Genomic DNA, 24,647 nt, shown 5'->3' with positions numbered 1-24,647 from the left:
ACCCTACTACCCAGTAAGCCATAACTGGTGGTGCTTTTTTCTGATCCGTCCAGTTTTCAAGTGAGCATTCAAATAGCACACCGTGTTCTTTCACAGGATTCAAAGAGCATACTGAATTTGCAGAATCCAAATAATCTGTGCCATTTAGTGCTTTCTTTTTCTATAAATTAACAGACATAATTTATATTAACTAGTATTAAGTGTTTTGTCCACATACAGGATTTGAATTGGTTCATGCTAATTATGCAAGTGCCTGCAATGCCATTAGCTTTCTCTCAAAATTTAGTTTAAATACTATTTCCTGACGAGTCTCTTTCAGGGAGCAGTGGATGCACTGAATGGAGTTAATTCACAACCCTGTATTACTAATATTTACATTACATTACATTAGCAGTGTATAGGTCTGTGCCTTCCAGTAGAAAACAGAGAATTACTAAGTTGCTCTTCGAGGACAGAAGCAATATAACTTTCACCTCTGGGTTTTTTTTAATTTACTTATTTTTTGTATAAGGGTATTGAATCCAGGTCCATCACACTGATCTAAATCCCCAGCCCTCTTCTCCTCCCCTCCCCTTCATTTCTTTCACCTTCTGAATTCTACTCAACTGGGTACAAATGTTCTATCTCTTTCAGAAAAATGCCAAAAGTTCTTGTCATGGTCTTCCCCAAGCATGGCTCTGCCACCTCTGAGATCTAATCTTTGCCCATCGCTCATCTCATGTCATGCTAGAATTGCCCCAGCTCCTCCCCAGCTTTGCATTTGCTGTTCCCTTGTGTGGAGCTTGGGCCTCCAGATAGCCACATGGCTAGCTTCCTTACTCAGTCTCTGTTTAAACATTACCTGACATGATCAGAGGAACCTTTCATAATAGTATCTCCCACATCTCAGCCTATATTTAGTATTCTCTTGACACTCATCCTCCCTGACATTATCTGCTAATTTCTTAGTGTTCTCTCTCCATTACAAATAGGCTACAGCTATCAGTTTTGTTCTCCATTTTTAAGACCTAAGATAGGTTTGGTGCAAAGTAGATACTCCAGTACTTAAAGAACATAGAAAAAGCTACTTTAAATTACTAAATATTATGAAATAAATTAATGAAATATTCCCTCTTAGAATTGACCAGTTATATTAAATAGGGAAGGAGGAACATAATCCAGAGCACATGGCATTGCTTAATAACAATTTCTGAAAACTTGAAGAAATCCTATACGGCAGAATTTTATTACTTAAAGCCCCGAGAGATGATATAACTAGCTCTGTTTACTTTATCATTGAGGAAATTGGTAGAATTGAAGCTCAATCTAAGATCCCTTATTCCTACCCTAAATACCTCACATATTTGGCACCCTTATACACATATTTCTGTATACACTGAAACCATCTTCAGAGTTTGTTTTGGGGTGGAGTGGGACTTTTTTTGGGGGGCGTGGATATTTGACCAATTATTACATGCTTATCCTTCTCAAAAAAATTAGCATCTAATTTTTTGTCATCAAAACAGCCTAACTGATATTTTAATTATATGCAGCATTACTAACCCAGCAACATTAAATGAATTGATCCTGGAATCAAAAACAGGCAAACAATCAACCAAGTACTGAAATATGTGCAATAGTATTATGTCTGTAGCTATATTGGAACCCATCTTATTCCAAAATATTTACGTTTCAAGTATTCTGCCAATAATATAATCAGTTATTTTAGGAACTATAGATATTATTGCCTATGTAATGGCTGAATCACGGATAACATACAGGAAGTTAATTTACATCAAGCTATATTCTACTTTGCTACAGAAAACACAGGCTGCCATTTCCTGAGGCAGTAATCTAGGACAAAGCTTTGAGGTTAAGTACTATGTGTATAATCCTTTGGCACCCAAGTTAGATTGCCTAGTTAAGAGAGAATGCTGCTGAACACACTGACTAGATAACAATGTTTAGACATCTGGAAATTAGCAGAAAATTTTTTCAATATAGCTAGAAAACAGTATTTACCTCTTCTACCAACGTCTTTTGGAAAAGTGAACGAATGGAAAGACAACACTGATGGAAGTTCTTTATAAGTTGAGAGTGCACAGAGCCCCCTAGCTGTGCCACTTCTTCGTGAGTAGGTGTAATGAAGATTCCTTGTACTGTTTCTAAGGCAACATAGTGGAAAAGTGTGTTCTCAGGACCAGATGTCAATCTTGGGAAAAACAGAGACAGAGGAAAGAAAAAAAAAATTAAGTAAATTATTTTTTATTTTTTGGTACGGGGATTGAACTCACGACTGCATGATTGCAAGACAAGTGCTTATGCCACTGAGCTAATCCCTGGCATAAAATTAAGTAAATTTATACTTTCTGCTTCATTTTGAATTTCATAAATTCTTATAAACTTTTATCTACAAGTAATGCAATTAAGGAAGGGAAACTGGGACAAACATTTAATTCTCTCCTTGCCCTTAACTAAAGTAAAAGTGAGGATTATTATTAATTCTCTAAATAGGGCAAACACTGCATTGGGTGAGGATAAATAAAGCCCAGTTCATTTGCAAGTAACCTAATCGTCCCTTTGCTAAACCGCCCATATTGGCTAAGCCCCTCTTTTTCCACAGTTAGGAATGAATAACTCAGCTCACATCAGGCCTAGAAACCATAAGTAAGGTATTGGTCTAGAGTAGACCACATATAAAAATATTTTTCAGCAAACTAAGCAAATTTAAATCAGTACCATTTAAGTCATTTGCCATGAGAGTAAAACTGATGATCCTGAAGAAATATAAAACTATTATTACCAATTACAAAGTTGGATTAATATTTTGTAATACTGTGGAAAAAACTGGTAGTATGCTACTTCTCTTAATTACAACCTTCCTTCTCTATTATGTTCTTACTATTTTCAGTTTTCTTCTCCATGTTTTCCTCCCTTATTTAATTTCAGATACTGTAACAGAACATATAAGTACTGCTAATTTCTACCAGTATAAGAAGTGCTGAAAAACTATAAGAACAAAACAATAATAGTTACCATATAGTGAATATCTCCCATGTGCCAGGGTGGGTGTTTTGAGTTACCTTATTTTAAATTCTCATAACTCTGAAAGATATTAAATATTAATATCCTCATTTTAACATGAGGAAATGTTTAATGGGCTTGGATTAAATTGAGGTCACAGAGCTAACTGCCAGAGCCTAGCTGACTCTGAAACTTGCTTTCCTGTACCTTGTTTTTTTCTCTCCACTGCTGGTATTTTATTGGCAGTCTTTAAAAATATAGACAGAAATTCTCCACCTGCATCTCAAACACTTAAATTTCCCATTCTAAGTCTTCTGTGTTAAAGGCTATCTATGCTGAAAATTACCTTCAGTTGATTTTCCCCCCGTCATAAGCACAAAGGAAAGGAAAAGGCACATTTTACCTCTTAGCCTTGGTACTACTTCAGTCATGCATGCTAGTTAAATTCCTGTTAACCAACTAACTAAGTAGCATGATCTGAATAAACTTATTATTGAGACCAGAGATAGAGAAGAAAATCATCTATAAATTATTCTTACACTACTTAGCAGGGTAGCTGGCTCATTAACAACTGATAGTTTCCATCTTTCAAGAAATAAAAATGTGACTAATCAAGGTGAAAAGAATTACAAGGATTCAAAAAGGAAAGTAATTTAAAATACATAATTTATGTCAATAGCTTCAAACTCAAAGAATAGAAATTATTCTTTAAAATCTATTAATGAGATTCTTTTGGGGAGAAGTTACAGAACATTTTGTTATCTATATTTTCTTTCAAAGATAAACCATAACTCAGGGAACAAATTTAACTCTGGGAAACCATAGTTGCTCAACATATATTAACTGAAATTTAAAAAGTCACCAGACAAGCAACCACCCAACAGGAAAACAAAAGATTTGTACTCCCCCAAGAAACAAAAAACTGTAAAGTCAGATTTGTTCTTCAGAAAGGTAGCTGTTGCTACAGAGAATGGATTCAGAGTGAACTGGGAAAGGGGAGGCCGATGCAATAAAACCAGGGAGAGAAAATGGGAGCTTGAACCAAGGTGGTATCAATAGAGGCTGACTGGACTGAAAGATACTGAAATCCAGAATGAGGAGGACATAATTACTGGTGGGTATGTATCACGTATTATTCTCATTGGCCATTCCAGGTCAGTAAGAATAAATGCACATTTTTTGGCATGTCTTTAAATAGGGCAGCCTACGAGTTACACCACATGTGAATTTGTTTAAGCTACTGAACTTGAAAGAGATTTTACATTATGTTTACTAGAGATATGATCAAAATAACATATGGTAAGAAGGTAGAAAAATTTCAGAGTAGTAGCCCTTGTTGAATAGGACAATAGAGTTTTACAGAAGTATTATGGTTCCATAAAAAGTTTGATTCAGATTTAAAAAATAATTTTCATGATTAAAAGTTAAACATTCTTAAGTGGAAGTAAACCTAGTTTGTGCCCTAACTAAAAATTTTTGTTACTGGAAACTCTTACAAACTTGAACTTAATATAAAATATTTTAGTGAATAAGAGATTTGTAGTGATGTACTGTGTGGTGTGAATTCCATTTGTACATATCTAATTGCTGAAGTAGAAATGTCCAAATGAGTTTATTATATGGACTAATTCTACAAACAACATCATAATTAAGTACCAGGCAAGCCTTAGGCAGACCTGTTTGTCAAACACATAGTAATTACAAAAACAAGAAGTAAGTACATGACATTTCATATTGTTGATGATTACGGATGGTTAAAGTTGCTAAAAATTCTCTTTCACTCTATCTCTTTTACTTCACAATTCCCTACTGAATATAAATGTAAGGTTTAACCTGTTTTCTAAAGAAGTGCTATAGGACTGGTGCTGTAGGACTTTTTTCCTAGCACCCAGATGCTGTACAAAGGGAGGAAGTTTAGAGGGAGTATTTTGGGAATAGCAGCTGTAGCAGATAGATGGCAGCAGGAGGATTGAGCACAAGTTGTTGAACAGAGGTTTGCAGCTGCAAGAGATCTCTCAGCAGACACCACTACGAACTATGAAGTATGGTGGTCTTTCAGAGTTGTCTTGAATTTAAGCAAGGAATCAAGCCTTTGTGGTTACTTATCTATCAGTCATTAGAGGTGGGCTACTTGCAAGGGTAGGAACTCAGTTGTGAGCCATTAACAGTCATCCCACCCAAGCTATAGGAATGAATACATGAGGCCAAGAGATAGCTACAGGTCCAATAAGCAGCCTAAAATAAGTAAAATCTAATTTTAAAATTGTAACAGACATATAAAAGGAACATTACAGGTGGATGAGAAATACAAGGAGACTTTTACATTTTGAAATATTTTTTCATGCTTTTACCCATTAAATCATGAAAATAATTCACTTTCCTAAGCATGTAGTGAAATATTACAGAAATACCACACCTATTATCTCAAATAATATAGTATCAGAATTATATTTGTTGAATAATGTATGTTGTACTTTTCCATTATAAGATTTGTTTAAAGACAAAGTGAAAGAGTATTTAGAAGGAACTTTCTTACTTCATTGTGTTGTATATTTCCAGTTCTTTTTCTGAAAGATCCTTTTTCGAATTTCCCAAATGAAATGGATTTGGAAGAGACTTCTTTTTAGTGCCCTGAAAAACAGTTAAGGAACTCAGTTTATATCTAAGAATGGAATCAAAGAGCAGAAATGATTTAAAAATTAAAAGTGCTCTAAGAAAATTACTTACTATTTTTAATGTTTCCACTGAATGTTTTTGATGCTAACTTGCATCTCTTGGCTTATCCTTCATTAACAAGGATCCTGGAGTCACGTCACAGGACATGATAGCATTCCTGAAAACTTCCTATCACAGCCATTGTGGAGCCATTACCAAATTGTATGTTTACATACTTGTCTCTCTCCCTAAACTGTGTACTCCTTAGAATCTTACTTCTTTTTGGATTTCCTTTGTGTAACATAACCCTTAGCACTAAGTAAATATTCAGTCGACATTTGTTGAATCGTCAAATTGTAAAACTTAATTCAGTTTCACTTAAGAGCTATTTATAGCTTCGTTATTCATAAATTTATCCAAGTCCTCTTAAAACTGTACTTTTTACCAAATACATTTACTGAGATAATGGGTACATTTATGATGTGAGTACTTTGTAAATATACTGCATTTAGTGCTCCAACTCTTATTTTGTTGTTTAGAATTAGGAGACTAAACCTATAGTTTATGCTGTACCACTAAGAATCTCTTGTTTTATTGGTGCCCCTTCTCAGACTCTACCTTATTCATTTCTGGGATCACTTTCCTGTACCTACACAGGCAAGTTTCAAAACTGTTTTGAAAACAGAAGCATCATTAGTTTAAATTCTTATCTCAGGATGCTTACTTTGATAATCACTTGAATATTTTATGGCAATAATCAAGAAAACAATAAATGATCTGAAAAATGTACATATTTACTTTATAGCCTCATTTTGAATCAGTCTTTTAGTTTGGAGACCAGAACACTTCACAAGTGCAGCTAGAAAAAGTACTTATTTATGAAAAGTAAGTGTATACACACACACACACACACACACACACACACACACACACACACACACACATTTTAAAATTCTGATTCTCTTGTTTCACTGAATATTTTACTGGCTATTTAGCCAGATAAACACCCCAAATATGTTACAACTAGGATGTTTTCTGTAATCTTTGTGAATAGAGAATAATGAAATGAATACGAACAACATCATGAAAGAGTTCTCTACCTATATGTCCTGTTAAATAGATTCTGGATGTCAAGAGGCTCCTATGTTAATACTTGACATTTCTTTCTCTTTTGGGTTCTAAATCTTTGGTCTGCAAATAATGACTAAAACCATCCATCACTATTTCAAACAAGGAATGATCTACCATTAAAAAACTCTCTTATAGTTATAAAATAAAGCCTAGAGAGACAAGCTTAGCTTCCAGAAGGTACACACTTGAATGAAACACACCTTAAGCAAGGCCCCACTTTCTTCTGAATCGTCATAGCCCTGAGATTCTCTTTGCTTCCTTACTACATCAGGTGTGGGGTGAGGGCTAAGGCCAATACCTTCTCTGGCTTCACAACCATTGTCAGATCCTCCGCTGCTTCGGGAGGGACTAGGCTTCCGTGTCTTTAAGGAATAATCACCAAAAAGGGTTCTTCTGCATGTTGGAGAGGTTGCAGCTTTGGAAGTACTTTGTAGCCTACTAAGGATAGGTGAAGTGGCTAAACCATCCGTTTTATCTTGTGACCCAGCAAGGAACCAGTCAGCACAAGATACATATGGGCCTGGAGAAGATGCTAGCCGTTCATCTATGCGGGAATCTGTTCCTTCTAGCTGAAGAAGAGTAGTTCTGACTTGATCCACATATATACAGTCTGGACCAGGGTTTCCAATAGCTCTGGATGCACAGCCTCCAGCTTCTAATAGTACACATAACATATAATGTCTCTAGAAAAGAAAATGTTCACATAGGTATATCTACCATAAAAGTGTGTACATATAACATACATGTATAAATTTATAAATACAAAGGACATTTAGGAATTTGTCATCATCCTTATTAATGCTTCTTGATTCCAGTTGAAAACAATCTCACAGTTTTATTTTGGTAAACCATCAACCCCTTGTCTTGGTACATCAGATTCCCTAAATTATCATTCAAAGAGCCTTAATTATTAGAAGTCTTTTCATTTGCAATTACATGTTTATTCCATTTGGGGTTTTATGTTCTGTTGATTTACCTAAACAAGCCAAAGGATAATACTGTATGAAGGGGATCAAATGATCTTCAGAACTTGATTTTTTTTTATTTTATAAATATTTCTTCATTGAGCATTAAATGGATATGAAAGTAAAAGAATGAAAGGATATATAATAGTTTTTTGAACACTAGTACTCAGCATACTCACAGTTTTAAATGAGCATTTTATAAATTTAGACAATAAATACATGGCCAAAAATAAAATCAACAAAACCCAGGTAAACTTACCAATCCAACAATTAGCAAAAAATATCTTCCTTCAGGTTCCTGAAAGACTTCAATGTTTGAGGCTGAGGAAGGTTTGAGGTGGTGATGAGGAAACACTTCTCTCCATATTATCAACTGACCAATTCTTTGTTTTGCTGCTAAAGGCAGCAGCCCATGGTAGCGACAGTAAAGGGCAATCTCAATAAGGTCCTCCTTAGGCAAATGACTGCATATCAAGTAGCCCTTGAATTTAACCACAAAGAATAAAAGTCAACTTTAGTTGGCTTAAAGTACTCTGGTTTCAAGTACAATAAATGAAGATCTAGCAAAAGTAAATTTCTTTTTTCTGTCCTCAAACTAGAGATCAAGTGATAAGGAACCCATCAGATAGGCTTTAACATAAAGTAAGATTACCTCTGGATAGTGTTAGCCTTACTGTTTGGCAGAACTAGAAAAAAAAGTGAATTATTAAAATGGAAAGTGCAGAAGCAAGAGTCCAGATGAACATACTGACTTGTCACTGTATACCCTTCTGCATCTTCTTGTTCCTTGTTATATATGTTATAAATCATATTTAAAGAGCTTTAAAAATGAAAATGCTTAAACTCATTTGATGCTTAATTTGATTTACATGGAAGTCAACTATGTAATGTTCTAAGATTTAGTTAAAAGATACATGGTTCTTTCTGAAGATAGGATAAAAAAAATCACTATTACTAAAGGACACTAAAAGTATTGTTCCTCAGGGGCTGGGGATTTAGCTCAGTGGCATAAGCACCTGCCTGGCAAGCAGGCAGTCATGAGTTCGATCCTCAGTACCGATAAAAATGAAAAAGACAAAAAAAAAAAAATATTGTTCCTCTCACATAGTTGGTTCTTTTGAATATTGTTTCTCATTTATGCATTTGAAAATGCTTTCTAATGCAATGAAACTGTAAGTATGTATTACATTTATAAACATATAAGTAGAAATCTTATTTTTAAGACATTAATCTTATGGTACTTACATTCAGAGGTAAAGAGATAAAGGTATACTTCATGTATATAAAAGTTTGAAAAACTTTATTTTAGGTCTATGGCCATGTAAGTTATATGTATGTTTATAAAAATTTCCAAACTTCAACTTACCCTGTAAAATAGAGAAGACCCCAAAATTGTATATAGCCGTCTCATGTCATAGTAATCTTCAGACTAGGTAGAAAAAAAAATCAGTGGATTTATATCATGGTTGAGTATATGTGTGATAAACTGTAACAGTTAAAATGGAAATTATGTTCTTTAGAACCAATTTCTCATAGTGCTTTTTTTAGAAGTCAATATATACTACAGTATTAGGGTGAATATAATATGAATGTATAGTTGACATTTTTGATAAAGTTGATTTTTGGTTCTTATAAAACAGAGACATCTAAGAATAGAACATAAAAATTTGTTATTCTGTGAGAGATTTCTTAAAACAAATTTGTTAAGCTATTATTTATCATTTAAAATATTAAATATTAAAAAGGAAGGAATTGTAGGGCATGGGGGCACATACCTGTAATCCCAGCACTTGGGAGGCTGAGACAGGAGAATTGCTACAAACTCAAGCCAGCATGGACTACATAGTGAGTTTAAGGCTTGCCCAAGCAACATAGTGAGACTATATTTCAAAACACCAAAAAATAAATGAATAAAATATAAAGAGGAAGGAAGAAAGGAAGGAGAAAGAAGGGAAGGAATGAGAGGGAGGGCAGGCTGAGATACAGCTTGGTGGAAAGCACTAGGTTGATTCTCCAGGGATACAAAAAAAATGGAGGGGGGGTGGATATAGCTCAGTGAGGCAGCTCTTGCCTAGCATGCTTAAGGGCCTGGGTTTAATCCTCAAATTGCAAGCAAACCAAAACAAAAGCCATTCTGATAATTCTAAATTAAATTCAGATCTAGCACGTTCTCACTTAAATAGCAGATCTTCATTTAAGTGGCAGATTCTTCATCACTATTATATTTCAAAAAGCATTCATAAACATACCAATATAGTTAATTATTTTTTATTTTTTTGGTCTTTTTTGTTTTTATCGGTACCAGGGATCAAACTCACGACTGCCTGCTTGCAAGGCAGGCGCTTATGCCGCTGAGCTAAATCCCCAGCCCCCTAATTATTTTTTATTCTTCTACATTGTATAACAAATATTTTCAACTGAGTGGAAAAATCTTAAGGCAAACAAAATAAGACTTTTTCAGTATCAAAACAGAAGCTTAATGTTGTATATTTCAAGATTAAGTCTGTTTGGGACTTAGAATAATGACTGGTTTATAAAATAAGAAGTCAACTTTGAGCCTTTCCTAAAATTCCCTCCTCCTCTTACCAGTTCTGCAAAATCTGCAGCCTCCAAGTCACTTAACGCTGTGTCTAATTCCATCTGTGAAAAAATAAGCACAAATATTTGACTCATTATTATTAATATTTTTCAGTAATGCTTATATAAAAAGTGCTTAATAACTCCCGAAAGAATTAAGTATCTTTGGCATCACATTAAAAATGTCTCAGAATGGAACATTTTATTTTTAGACTTTCAAGTATAAAAACATTTATTTAACATATAGGCATTTTTCAACTAAATCTTAATTATTTCAAAATGGTCTTTACCATCTGTGTTCAATGCAAAACAATTTATGAGGTTAAAAAACATCTTTCTGGTTCAAGTTAGAAATATTTTAGCCCATTACATTTCTTAAAAGAAAATCAGTATTAATGTAGCCAACCTACTTCGAGTTATGTTTGTTTCTCCATTTCCTGTATATTCTCATCAGTTGGATTCTTGAAAAATACCACCATTCTTTTTTGTCTCTCTCTCTCTCTCTCGAACACAGTATTTTGAATAAAAGGGTTGTCAGTCTTTATTCACAGATTAAAACATGAAGGCAACTGTACCCCTGAAATCTGGCACACTTTAACTATCCCACAGAGTTATTAGAAAAAGTCCTTTATATAGAAATTGCCCTTTGTTTCTATAGAAATTGTTTGAACTTTTTCTTCAGGTGTTCACAGCTCAAAAAATTGTGAACTTAATCTGTCATGCATGTATGCATACATATATATATATATATATATATATATATATATTGAAAATTGTAAGTAATTGAAATTTGTAGCATACATACTATGTGTAAATAATAATCCTTTCTTTTTTTCTCTCTCTCTCTTCTTCCCAAGGTCAAAACATTCTGTGTAGCACTAAGCTCCACACACTATGTCCAACTGATAACAAAAGCTTTTGAAACATTAGTCATGCCTTTCAGTGCTTTTCACACAGTATGACTTACAACTCATTTGAAACCTACATTTATCTGCATCTAGCAAATATTTCACATTCCCTTTTTTTGTGGCTAACGCTTATCTTGTGAAAATGATAGGACAAACAGACTTGTGATTTTTGAACTCTAAAATGTTTAATGAGTTGCTATTTCTGCTATTCAACAGGCTAACGTATAAGATTAATAGAAATGTTTATTCATATTAAGAGAAAAAATATTTTTCCTCTTAACTCTTCCAGTGTACCCCAGAAAATATTAGAAAAAATATCTGCTAAATGAGGAAATTTGCAAACACCTGCAAAGAATCTGAAGTGAGATATCACATATTAGACTCAGAACAAATAAAGACATTTTCAAATTAAAGATAACTAATTCCACTTAAAATCTGCCAGGCCCAAGTTACCTTAAACAACATGTTTTTAAATAGAGTCTTGGCATTAAATTCCTTAATGTTTTTCATTTGAAGATAGTCAATGAAGCTTGCTTTAAGACAATGAGAAATCTCAAAGAGAAAAAAAGTATGTAAGTCTTTGAGCTTGTTGGTAAAATACAAGCTTTGGGAACTTTTTGTTTCTGATTTAACATGTAAAGAGCCTGAAATTGCCACTCTGTCCTAACAGGTAAAAAGCTGAACAGAATAAAAATCAGTAGCTCTTGGATCTGTAAAAGGGGTTAGATATAGTAAACACTGTCCCAAGATAACAGAGCCAGGCATTCAGGGATTTATGACTGAGTAGAACAGTGTTATATGCAGAAACTGGTAAGAAAAGCAGTGGCAGAACAGGAAAACCCAGATTGCAACTGACAAACCGGAAGCTCCGTTTAAAGAATTAAAACCCCCTGGGAGGCTGAACTTGACCAAGTTGTCCCAGTAAATAAAGGAGAAAAATCCTCTCATACTTCTGGCAGGGGAAGAGAGAAAGCAACCTTCCTGAACTACTCTTAGCACTCTGTTCTTAACAAAGCCTGCACTCAGGACAAACTAGTTAATGATAGCCTAACTTAGTATAGTATATTTACAGTATAGCTGACCTAGAGGATGACAGTTTAACTGCAGTGAGCAATAGGCTTTCACACCAGAAAAGAAAAACACCCTAACCTTCCACAAGGGAGAAGGAAAATACCCAACTCAAGCTCACTCTAGGCATCCTGTTGCACCAAAGGAGAGAGAATTAAAAATTTATGTCCACATAAAGAACTACATAAGGATGCTTATACTTGAATCAAGATGTCCTCCAGTAAGTGAATGAATAAATAAACTAGCATATCTAAACAAAGGAATATTATTTAAGATTAAATAGAAGTGACCTATCAAGCTGTAAAAAGATACGGAGGAACTTACATCTAAGTGAAAAAAGCCTATCTGAAAATATTACATATAAGAGTTCAACTGCATGACATTTTGTGAGAGGAAAACACTTTAAAGACAGTCAAAAAGTCAGCTGTTTCCAGGGTTTATAGAAAAGGAGAGATGAAAAGGAGAGAAAAATAGAGTGCAGAGGATTTTTGATTGGAAAATGAAACTACTTTTGACTCTATGTTGGTGGACAAATGTGTCCAAATCCATGGAATATACACCACCCTAATATAAACTATGCACTTGGGGATGATTTTGAAGTGTCAATATAGTTTGATAAACTGTAACAACTTCTACCACTCTGGGGTGTGATCCATGAGGGTTGGGGATACAGAAATTCTCTGTCTCAACTATGCTGCAAACTTACACGGCTCAGATAAGAAACTGAGAAAGGAAATTGATATATATCAATTTCAGTGATTATTAAGTGTCAAGATGGCATTTATTTAGTCATATAATGTAGAGTGTCTTGAAGAGTAGAATTTTCTTTTTGAGACAGAGTCTCACTGTGTAGTTCAGGCTGGTCCTGAACTCACTATGTACCTCAGGCTGGCTGTGAACTCACAGCAATCCTCCTTCCTCAGCCTCCCCAGTGCTGAGATTACAGGGGTGTACTACCACACCTGGCCTGAACAGTAAAATCTTTTTTTTTTTTTGTCGTTTTCATTTTTACCGGTACCGGGGATCGAACTCATGACCGCCTGCTTGCAAGGCAGGTGCTTATGCCGCTGAGCTAAATCCCCAGCCCCTTGAACAGTAAAATCTTGAATTAGATTTTTTTCTATAACATAGCCTTCTTAGATAAGAGAAGTGGCTATGGGGTAGTGCTTCATTTAATAGTAATATAAATGCAGAAACTAAACATTACATGATGATCTACTGTGATGTAAATTTCTCATATCTTGTCAATTAAGGGGTATAAACATGAGTAGAGTTATACTGACAATAGTTAACCTTTATCATGATGAAGTCTTATACTTAGCGATATATGGGACAATCCAAAAGCTAATCCCAAATGTTTGTGTAAGTAAAGACTTTGCTGGGCTAGGGAGGTAGCTCAGTGATGGCAGAGCATACATTAAGCATTGTGAAAAGCCCAAGGGTCAATCCAGAACACCAAAAAATGAAACAAAGCAAAAACTGATTTTTCATTTTAATTAAGAATTCTATTAGTCATTGTGTCCATTTTTGATCTTTATACAAACATATCCTGCCCTTGCATTACAAAACCAGGCACAAAACTCCAGAGTAAGACATAGAACTTATCGGAGGGGCTCAGGCAGCTGATTCACCCTCCCTCTTGGTAAGTGCCACGGCAAGGGCCAGGAGGAGAACAGAGCTCCCAAGATCTGGCCATGGAGGGACTCAGGCAGCTTATTCACCCGCCCTCTCGGTAAGCACCTGCAATGTGGGCCTGGAGGAGAACCATTACCCGTGAGCCTACTGTCACGCAGGCTGAAAATCAAGCACCCTTCCCCCGCCTACCCTCTTCCCCCATAGCTACTGGGGATAGATGTCTCAGCATCTCTTGGGAGGATGACTATATACAGTATAGCAAATACGGGAGATTTTCTTCTATTTTCTATTCGAAGGCATAGGTTATTTTCATTGTTTTGTTATGTTTCTTTTGCTCTATTTAGTATTCTCAATTGGTTTTACAATGTTCTATTTTTGGTTTGATTTTACTATACCTAATTGACTGGACAACTATTGTGAAGTTAAAGAGATATACCATAGTACATATTACTACTATCCCAGTATCCTACTGTGAAATCCTGTACCAATTTCACTGCATTGTCTCGATTGGCTTTGTTCTGTCTTGTGCTATTGCATTTTTACTACTTTCAAAATAAAAAAAATAAAATAAAAAAACCCACATTACTCATACCGCTCTGTTTAGATACATTTTATTTTGTCCCAGTTTGTCTACTTGCACTAGATCTGAGAGCACGGACAACTATCCCAAAAATAACAGGATATAGTACGGTAATCATCTTTAATTTCGTATTAACTTAATCTGGAGCCCTGTATAACTTTTACTGTTTTATCATGACCGATCTTATTTAAATTTGGTTTGACTGTTGTTTGGTATTGACAGATTCTATTCAAAACTCTTATGATTGATAGTACAAAGTCTGAGACTATAGGCAGCTACACTGAAGATGACAAGATTCACTACAATACCCATTCTGGTTTGATTATTACCTGTTTTTGAAGTTTTACACTATCTACAAAGTTTTGTTTTTATTAATATTGTTATGTACTGCTAAATTCAATTATACTATGTCTGATGATATAGCCAATTCTATTGAAGATAACAAGAGACAACACAGTAACAATGGTAGAACCCCTTGTACAGTGGTCTTATGTCTTTTTCGTTTTATGTGTTTATAGGAATATGTTTTGTTTTGTCTTGCTTTGTTTTGTTTCTCCCTCTAATATAGAAAGAATAGAAATACATGTTAAGAAATACATGTTAAGGTGTATAATCTATAAACAGTTTATGAGCACTGATCTTATAACGCATGATGAAATGAACAAATACTTTGAAGAAAAAGAGACACTATAGTACCCAGTGCTGATTCCATCGTGTCATGATGTGAAATCCAGCAATACTATTATTCTTTATTCAGAGTGATTTTAGCCTGCTTTGGTTTGTTTAATCTCAACATACATGAAGATATGGATAAATACATTTATGTTTAAGTGTTAGGATTGATAACCATATTACTAAGTTTTTGTTGGATAGTTGAACAGAACCATTTGCAGTCTCGCTGTTTGAATCCCCACTTTGTATGTTTCACTTTGTATCTTGAATAATTATTTGTAAGAGGATAGTATGTAAACATCAACTAGTAATTTCTTACTGTTTATTTTTTCTTTGAAAGTATGTACTGTTTCTACCTGTTTTCTGTTCTGTTTAGTCTTTCTTTAAATAAAATTTTTTTAAAAAGACATATAACTTGTGATTTCTGAAAAGAATTCTGTCTTGGTTACTTTTATTTCCTTGCTGAGACAAAGTACCCAATACCCAAAGTTAAAGAAGGAAAGGTTTGGTTAGCTCACAGTTTGTAGAGGTTTCAGTTCATAACTGGCTGGCTCCAAGGCAGGGTGGCATGGCAGACAGGTATTGCAGAGGGGAAACAGTTCATAGTGGGAAGAAGATAGCAAGGCAGAAAAGGCATAATGACAGATTTGGTATCCCTTAAGTCTTATCTAGGTTACTTATGGCAGTTGCACTCACAGCCTTAATCTTAGCATTGTACCAAGAATCAATTCCAGTGCTACACACTCTAGATCCAGCCACCTCTGAAAAAGCCCCATCTATGACTGCGTAAGGCTTTGGCTTTGGGGACACATCTAAACAGAAGCCATAACAAATTCTAAGCTTAGACAAAGCTTAAAGTAATACGAGAGAGCTCATATTTATTTATGAAGAATCATTTGCCTAAGTTTACTGGAGCTACTTCATCAACCAATTGCCTCTTTAATTCTGACCTATAAACAAAAAGCCTAAGTGACAAAGAAAATAAACAATTACAGTGACAGGTTCAGATTTTTATTTAGGAGATCTCAGATTACCTTGATTTCCTGTGGAAGTGTGAGCCACCGAACTCCAGGGAGATTGTCTAAAAGTACTGCGCTGGCAGCATCATATTGTTGAACACTGGGACTGGCACTGGAATGTAGGTTAGCAGGGTGAAGTGCTCTTTGAAAGAACAAGTTGAAAAAGTGATCCAAGCGGGGAACATTTTCAACCTGGCAAAAGGCACTAAAGAAATGAGAGCTGTAAGTTAGAATAACATATGGAAACAGTGGTCACTTTTTTTGGATGCCCCTGAGGGAACTGGCTCTTTCCCAGCTCATCCTCCCTCCATTTAGTAAGAATCACTGCTATAATGTTATTAATGGAGTGCTTAAGAAATTTATCCTGTATTTTTTCCCCTAAAATATACTCACAAATGTACTGAGTAGATGATGATACAGTGATGGCAAACCTTTTACAGCTTTCAAGGATAACAAATAGCTGATTGTGGCATGTGTGCTATAGGTCTGCCACTATTACTACAAAAGAACAACAGGGCCAAAACAAGTGGCATATGTACAAAAGAAAGGACTGAAGAGCTTATTTTATTTTTGTAAGAAATGAAGTTGCTTTTACCTCTGATTATCTTTTAACCATTATAATTTCAAATATCTTTCAGGCAATATAGACTAATAAAGGGATTCTGGGCTTTGTAATAGAACTGGCTTTGAATTTTATCACTGCTCTTACTAGGTACTTATCAGAAGAAACCACGTAACTTCTTTCTGAACTTTGGTTTCCAACTCAGTAAAAATGTGGTTAAATACAATCTAACTCACATGCAAACTACCTAGTACATAATAAATACAAGTTTAATTATGCTTATTTCTTACTAGTACACAGGGAATATAAAACAAAGAACAAAAGTTATTCTTTCTTCACTGTTGAAGGTATAATTATTTAAAGAGAAAGACAAAGTGAGAGAGAAGGAAGGAGAGGAAAGATAAAAGGAGGAGCAGAAAAAAGACAAGGGGAGAAGACTTTAAATAGTTGATTTAAGCCATGCCAAAGTAATTTCATCATTAACTCATCCAACAGATTCGTTCCAGGCACTGTTCTCATTGCTAGAGATACAGCAATAAAAATGCCAAGACAGAGGACAATAAGCTCCAGTGGAGCTCACATTGTAATAGAGAAAGACAACAAATGAACAAGCAGTAAAAGCATGAGTTCAAACAAAGGTGTTCACAAAAAACAGGATGATGTGAATGGGTGGTATCACTGCTTCATTATTTTATTTTTAACACAGGATTTTGCTACATTCTCCAGGCTGGTCTCCAACTCGCTTGGCTCCGCTGATCTTCCCAGTTTTCCTCCCAGATAGCTGGGACCACAGACATGTGCCACTATGCCTAGCTGATTGGCTATTTTAGATTAAATAATTAATGAAGAAAGAGTTTCTGAGAATGGAGCATTTAAACTAATATTCAAATGCCAAGACGATGCAGCAATAGGAAAGAGTGTAAAAGCCCTGGGGTGGGGAGAAGCTTTGCCATGTGTGCCTGCCTCACAGGGCAGAAGGCCTGTGTGGTTTGAGATCTGAAGGCAAACAGGCAGGAACCAGATAATAATGTAGAAAGATAATTCCAATTGCTGTAAGGAAATTAAAGTGACAAGAATGGAAACCAGTAAGGAAACCAGTTAGGAGGCTACTCCAGTAGTACAATACAGTAGTGACTGAGCAGGGCGATAGTGAAGAAAGAAAGCAGTGTATGGACTGGAGGCATGCTTTGACAGACAGTGGTCAAGACTTGCTGATGGACTGGCTGAGGACGGTGAAGGCAAATGCTGTATCTTTAATTTGTGCACAACTCTAAACTGTTAATATATAGTTAGTTTTCTACTAAATTGCAACTTAAGATAATTGTTAACTTATAAAAATCTTTTTGTAATTTTTCACAGTGGGATTTAATATTTTCTAATATCAGAAATAATGTAGTTAAAATTATTGGACAATATCTATTGTTAACATCTTGAATCCACATTGCTTGTTGTTTTTAAGAACTTATTGCATCTTTAGATTTATTATCTTCAGTTTGTCTTTCAAATTCTCATTTGAAAAAGCAGAAACTAATTAGATTTGCTGCCACCTTGGAGATATTTCCAAATCAATGAAGGCTAAATTTCAAGATGAAATTCAGAGCATTTAAATCCCTCTGCCTCCAACCCATTGGAATTTGTACAGTAGCAATTCGTTGTTCTTGTGTATGAAATTTATTGCAGAAATTTAATCTTTGATATTCTCTCATTTTATGGAAGTGGAAAGCTTCAACTAAATTAGAATATAGTGAAGTTCGCTTCTCTAGTGTCAGTTTTGTTGTTGTTGTTTTTGTTTTTTGAGAAGCAGTCTCACTGTGGATCCATGCTGACCTTGAACACATAATTCTTCTGCCTCAATTTCAGGAATGCTAACTGCATTGTAAATTTAGGGAAGAAGTTATAACCACACCTTTACTCTTTCACTGCTTAGAACATTCTTAATTAGTAAAAGCATTACTTACCGATGCCTAGACTTTTTAGCTTACTCATTTGAAAAATAACTGTCACATAGTTAGCTCATAGGCAGTCCCTCCAAACTAGATAATTTAACCAAAAGCGTTGGTCACAGAAAATTTCTCCATAATGCTTTGAGAAAAATAACAATAAAAATTCACTATAGATAAACAGATAATAGTACCATGGTTTTGGAAAAAGTATGTAAAGTATTCTTGGATTTTTATGCTGATAACCACTTAAGACTATAGGCAAAATACTATTGTAGCCCTTAGAAGTACTAGCTCTTATAAAAATCCCATAAAGAGAAAAATTTATTTTCCATCTCTAATGATGTACTCAAATTTTGAATCATTACCTCAAAATTGCGCCTTCAAATCAAGAAATGTGTCACATTACCAGGATAAAAAAGCCAAAGTGAAGACATATGCATATACATGCTCACTATATTAAAAAAAAAAGGCTTGTATATTTATTTGTACAGAAAATACATGGAAGAATATATATGAAACTAGTAAATTTTCTAACACATAACTTATTTTTTACAACAATGGTACATTTTCTTTACTGAAAAATTTTTTTTGAGAAAGCATATTTTGAAATAGTGAATTTGACAATGATAAAATAGGAAAGAAAACAAAAATTTATTTCAAGTCTTATTTTTTTCTGTATCTGTTATGAAGAAATACTCTGACATTTGACCCTATATACCAAGTCAGTATATAAGGATCACTATGTAACAGTATACAACACTATTTCACTAAAAATTTCACTGAATATGAGACCAAAATAAGGAATATAAAAAACGGATCAAGAGGAAAAGCTACTTAGCATTATGAAATAAAAACCAGCAATGAAATATGACAATTATAAGGATAAGGAGGAAGAAGAGAAACCAGATGACCAACTTCTAAGGCAAGAAACAACATTTAGAACAAAAGATGACCTAGACTTATACTTACAGCATGAGATTCAGTTCAAAGAAGCACTTACCTATCTAAAGAACCATACATAAATTTTAAGGTTTGAGCAGTATCTTGTATCATATTCCTTAGTTGAGGAAGAGGAACTCTAAAAAAAAAATGAAACCAAAAATTTTTACATGCGTATATAAGGTATACGTCAACTATGAATGAAACTAAAAAACGGTTGTTGCTTTACTATGTAGTAACTCGTCACCTCGGAGTCTAGATTAGGCTTCTAGCATTCATCACATATAGACTTTCAATATCACCATTTATATGTTAATAAACTCTCAAGTTCAGCTTCATCCTTAAAATTGGTCCACTGATCACTAAGCCCTCCTCAGTTTGGTTCTGAGGATTAAATGAAATAATTATCACTTGCCAGTGGCCAAGAGAGACCTGGTGAGCCCAGCATAGGCCAAAGAAAAAGCCATATCCTGTAGCCCCATTGCCATTGGGAAAATTGGTGAACCAATGCCCCGTGCCTCTCCATCCTGCAGCAAACCTGGATCAGAGGAACCCAGGTGCATAGTCTATCCATTACACCAAGGGACTGGCAGCCAATGCAGGAAACACCTGAGATGCAGCAACAGATCGATTCAGAAAAACACAGGAAAATGTCTAGACAAAGGAGCAAAATACAATGTCAGACCTCTAGCCCACATAGAACAAGTTCAGGAGATACAGACATAGTAGAAATTAGAGATGACACACCTGAAGTTTCTGAAAAGACAACTGAAGTAAAAAAGCAATTTAGTTCTTACACTATTTGGTTAATTTTACATGCCTATGTCTGATGGTCTGGACAGCTATTTTGAAGATAACGAGGTATTATGGTAGCTATTATTAATTTCTTATTTTCTTGCTTTAAAGTCATATATTTTTCATTGTTTTGATTGGGTTTATTCTGTTTCATTTTGTTTGGTTTTATTCTCTTTAAAATAAAAAAGAATTAATTTGAGGATTCAATGAAATAATTCACTAATTAATATAGTTAGAGCAGTATCTGAGACCATGTCCATGCTCAGTTCTCCCCCTACCCCCATGCTATATTCTTGACCCTTTTGTTGTTACAGAAATCTCCAACTCCTTTGGCAAAACATACTGTAAAGGGAAAGAAAGTAGAACAGAAAAAAAGAAACAGATTTACATTTTCATAATGAAGGCTCACATGAATTCTACAAGACAAGTTCATAATTTCCATCATATTAGTGACTAAACTAAAGTCCAAGAAGTGAAGCAGCTTTATGTAGGGTCACAAAGGGAGTGGAGGCTGTTAGGCAGCTTGCATCATCTTCACTCCAAAGTGTTTCTGCTAGTTCACACTATCTTCTAGATTAGGTTTCTGCTTTTTGTTTGCTGCAGCTATCACAGGAGCATATTTACCACCTGAAAACATGTCCCTGGGTCATGTACCCCACACTAATTTCTGCAGAATGGTATTTTTCTTATTCTGCTTCCTTCCTCACCATTATGGGGTGAGAAAGGAAGTGCACTGGCTGTGGCATTAAGATATTTGAGGGAAAAATTTCAGGGCAGCCAGTTCAAATACAGATCACAAGCACAATGACGAGGATGCAAAGATATATAAATTGACACTGGTGAGGTTCTTGTGCACGATCTCTCAGTTTGCTTTCTCAGTCTCAACAAATGACAAGAATAATAATACATAAAACAAGATGGGTAAAGAAAAGATGTGGGACAGAGTGACTGACATGGATAAAGAGAGGGGTAAAGAGGGCTTTTACTTTGAAGATCAGTTTAGAGAATAGATCTTCAGCTTAATTCTAATGCATCAAGCCTAGTTTTCTAGGACAGGAATGGCATAAATACTTAGGGAAGATTACCTAAAGATTGAAAACTTGCCTAGGGTACCCCTCTTTTACAGCTCAGTAGTGAAAGTCCCTTTTTTAACTGTAGCATCAAACTTTTGGAAACTACCTCTGTCTGTCTAAATTGGCTTGTGTCATCAGAGTATGGTGAACAGCCTTGCCCAGTTCTTTTGTTGGGCTTTCCTTTCTCCTCCCTAGTTGTCTTAACATTGTATTTTGTTTCTTCTCATTTGTCTTCTGGGCTATACAAAAGTCTTAAAAGACAAATGTTTTACTCTACCATGCCATCCTAAATGATCTTATTCTGAATGTTCTCCAATTCTTGTAAACCCCTATTTTCAGAAGAATCCCTTAGTTTTTCATAATCTAAATCACCAGTATAGGTCAGTTTCTTAGCACTGTTCACAATAATCCCTTTTGAGACAGCAAAACATATATTGACTGGTTAAAGATCACCATCTGTCCAAACATACTTTCATGTTAAAAAATCTGAACCCCACATATATATTGTATCATTCTGTCCAAAATTAAAGTCACCTTCAAAACATAACCATTTTATATTTTTCATTATAGCCACTTTTGGAGTTCTTGTTTGTGATGGTAAAACAAACCCTAAAATTCTTTGATGTTCCTTTCCTCAGTAAGTGGTGCTTAATTCCTCCCCTTGAGTGTAGTCTGGACTCAGAAATTCACTTCTAACAAACAACAGAATGATAGAATGGTAGAATGATAATCTGTTAATTCTCAGGTTAAGCCAGGAAGTGCTGCAGCTTCCCCGCTTTCTCTCTTTAGGATCACTCAGTTTGGGGATGCCAACTGGTATATTTTGAAGACACTCATCAACTCCATGGAGAAGTCAGTGTGGCAAGGAATTGAGATCTCCTGACAGTCACCATGTCTGTAAGTCACCTTGAAAGCAGACTCTAGCTCTAGGTAAACCTTCTGATGACTGTATGCCTGGATAACATTCAGCTACAAGATTAAGAAAGACCCTGAGTAAGCCACAGCTACCTACCTAAGTTGCTACTGGATTTCTGTACTACCACAACACTTGTAAGATGGTTTACATTTACCTCTCAAATTTTGTAGTTTTTTTTCCCCCAGTATTGGAGATCAAACCCAGGGCCTGATCCTGCTAAGCAAGTAGTCTATAGTGTTACATCTCTACTCCAAACTTACCTGCAAATTTGGAGGGGGCAGATAATTTGTTATATAGCAATAGATAATAATAGATAACTAACACAGTATAATGTAACCAGAGAAAGCCAGTTAACAAAATTTTTAGTAATAGAAAATAGTGACACTTTGTTTAGATGGGCAGAATGATGTATTTTCCAGCTCATCTTTTTTTTTTTTTTTTTTTTCTTGGATAGTTTAAACACTAAGAGAAACTTAAAGGGAAATTTTATCAGAACCGATATTCTCCCAAGTTGTGTCAGTCACACACTATAGTACTTATTTTAATATTTGGAGTAGACCATATGCCATGATTCTGTGGACCAAAAGAGGAAAATTAAAATGTATCTGATACTTTAATGATACAGTTGCCCAAATATTTTAAAAGTCGTCAAGAATTTAAACTACAAGTTGTAAGATTCATTGAACAGGGACATTTAACCATTCTAACAGTAATTAAATCCATTTCCTTAGAGGCTGTTTTCCATATTTGTACTCCATTTCTCCCCTAATTTTTAATGTCCAGTGACATGGAATCACTATAGTAAAAAGAATTCAGACTGACCTTCATTCAGTTTAAAATTCTACTTCCTGATTATGTGACCTCTGTCAGGTTATTTAGCCAACTGACCTGTTGAGTACCTAAGGTAGTCCCTAGACTCATTGACAGTTCGTTACCGATATCAATCTTGTTATTTCCAACATCTAAAGATAAATTTCAGAATTCTTGCAAAAACTCAAGGTGGCCATGTAAGGTGATCATTAGAGAAGTCACTTTAGAGTTGCATATCCATTATTTTGTCAAAAGTGCTTAGAGTAAAATATGCTTACCCAGACCCTTAATTCTTGAAAATTTCCAAAAGTGGAAAGAAAAAGTAAGTATGCAAAATCCAAATCATAACATCATAGAGACTTAAAAAAAGAGGAAAAGATCATCTCTCAGTCACTTCTGCGTTTTTGTATAGGTCACAAAGAGGCAAGTAGTAGCAATGCCAACCTCCAGCCTTACTGATTAGTCCAGGTGGGCCTTTATGGCACCCTTTGGGACTATGCATGCCAGGTGAATACAAGTGTAACCCCTTCACTAATGCAATACTCTTCTAAATCACAAAACTGTCTAAGAAGCGCCTTTGGACAAAAATGTCATAATTTTAATGAAATAGGCTTTGTTAATACTACTTTAGAAATGATTTTAAAGTTAAAAACAATTTCAACTTACTCATCAGCAGGCAGGCCAATTAGAAACAACTTCTCAGATTCTTTTAAATAAGCTACATGAATTTGTTTTCCATTTAAAAAGAGGGATGAGCTAAGAAGAAATAAATTTCAAATAAGGTTAGAGTATCTTTATCATAAAATTATAAAAATTGTCCATAAAAATTACATATGCTATGATTTAAGAATAGAGTATTTAATAAACAAATTTCTTGGCATACATATCTAACTGCCAACAGAAAAGGCAGAATTATGAGACAACAAAAATGCATTTTAAAGTATTTAAAAAGCAACAGAAACAATCCAATAAAACTATGCTAAACAAAATTATACTCATTATTAAAAAAGAATGTTGAACTCCTTTTGTTACAATTAAGAAGCTATACACATGTTTTTCCAAAGAAACTTCCTTTCCAGTTGGTTATTTAACACACCTTTTATGACTATCGTTGGCTAAAGGGATTACAAAGAAAAAGAATAATGGTTCCAGCTCAGAAAATGACAACTAATTAAATTATCAGTCATTTTAAAACATATTCTTAAGGAAACTTTTGGAGTAATGCATATATTGTGGTAATGGTTTCAGAATTATGTATCTATGTCAAAACTGCAACTTAAAATATTATACTAAATAAAAGAAGTCAGTCACAAATAACCACATAGCATAAAATTCCATACATACGAAATGACTAGAACAGAGAACTATAGGGATGGCTGGGGTAGGCAGTTTAAAA

The 24,647-nt window shown here is 34.8% G+C and overlaps 1 protein-coding gene across 2 annotated transcripts in view; it reads right to left on the bottom strand.

The window, feature by feature from the left end:
- Intu (inturned planar cell polarity protein) overlaps positions 1–24,647 on the bottom strand; it is a 69,630-nt gene that overhangs the window by 4,871 nt on the left and 40,112 nt on the right. For both annotated transcript variants that reach the window (XM_023560321.2, XM_003477125.5), the window contains exons 6-15: positions 23,918–24,007; positions 19,719–19,796; positions 16,229–16,418; positions 10,341–10,394; positions 9,121–9,183; positions 8,014–8,235; positions 6,990–7,472; positions 5,540–5,634; positions 2,002–2,191; positions 3–160 (exon numbers count right to left, since the gene is read on the bottom strand). In XM_023560321.2, coding sequence (XP_023416089.1) covers positions 3–160; positions 2,002–2,191; positions 5,540–5,634; positions 6,990–7,472; positions 8,014–8,235; positions 9,121–9,183; positions 10,341–10,394; positions 16,229–16,418; positions 19,719–19,796; positions 23,918–24,007 — 1,623 coding nt within the window. The remainder of the gene's footprint in view (positions 1–2; positions 161–2,001; positions 2,192–5,539; positions 5,635–6,989; positions 7,473–8,013; positions 8,236–9,120; positions 9,184–10,340; positions 10,395–16,228; positions 16,419–19,718; positions 19,797–23,917; positions 24,008–24,647) is intronic.

The sequence above is a fragment of the Cavia porcellus genome, unplaced genomic scaffold (genome assembly GCF_034190915.1).
Source record: "Cavia porcellus strain 051 isolate PalLab524CR breed Dunkin Hartley unplaced genomic scaffold, mCavPor4.1 scaffold_14, whole genome shotgun sequence".
Classification (NCBI taxonomy): Eukaryota; Metazoa; Chordata; class Mammalia; order Rodentia; family Caviidae; genus Cavia; species Cavia porcellus.
This window is presented reverse-complemented; position numbering and strand designations above follow the sequence as displayed.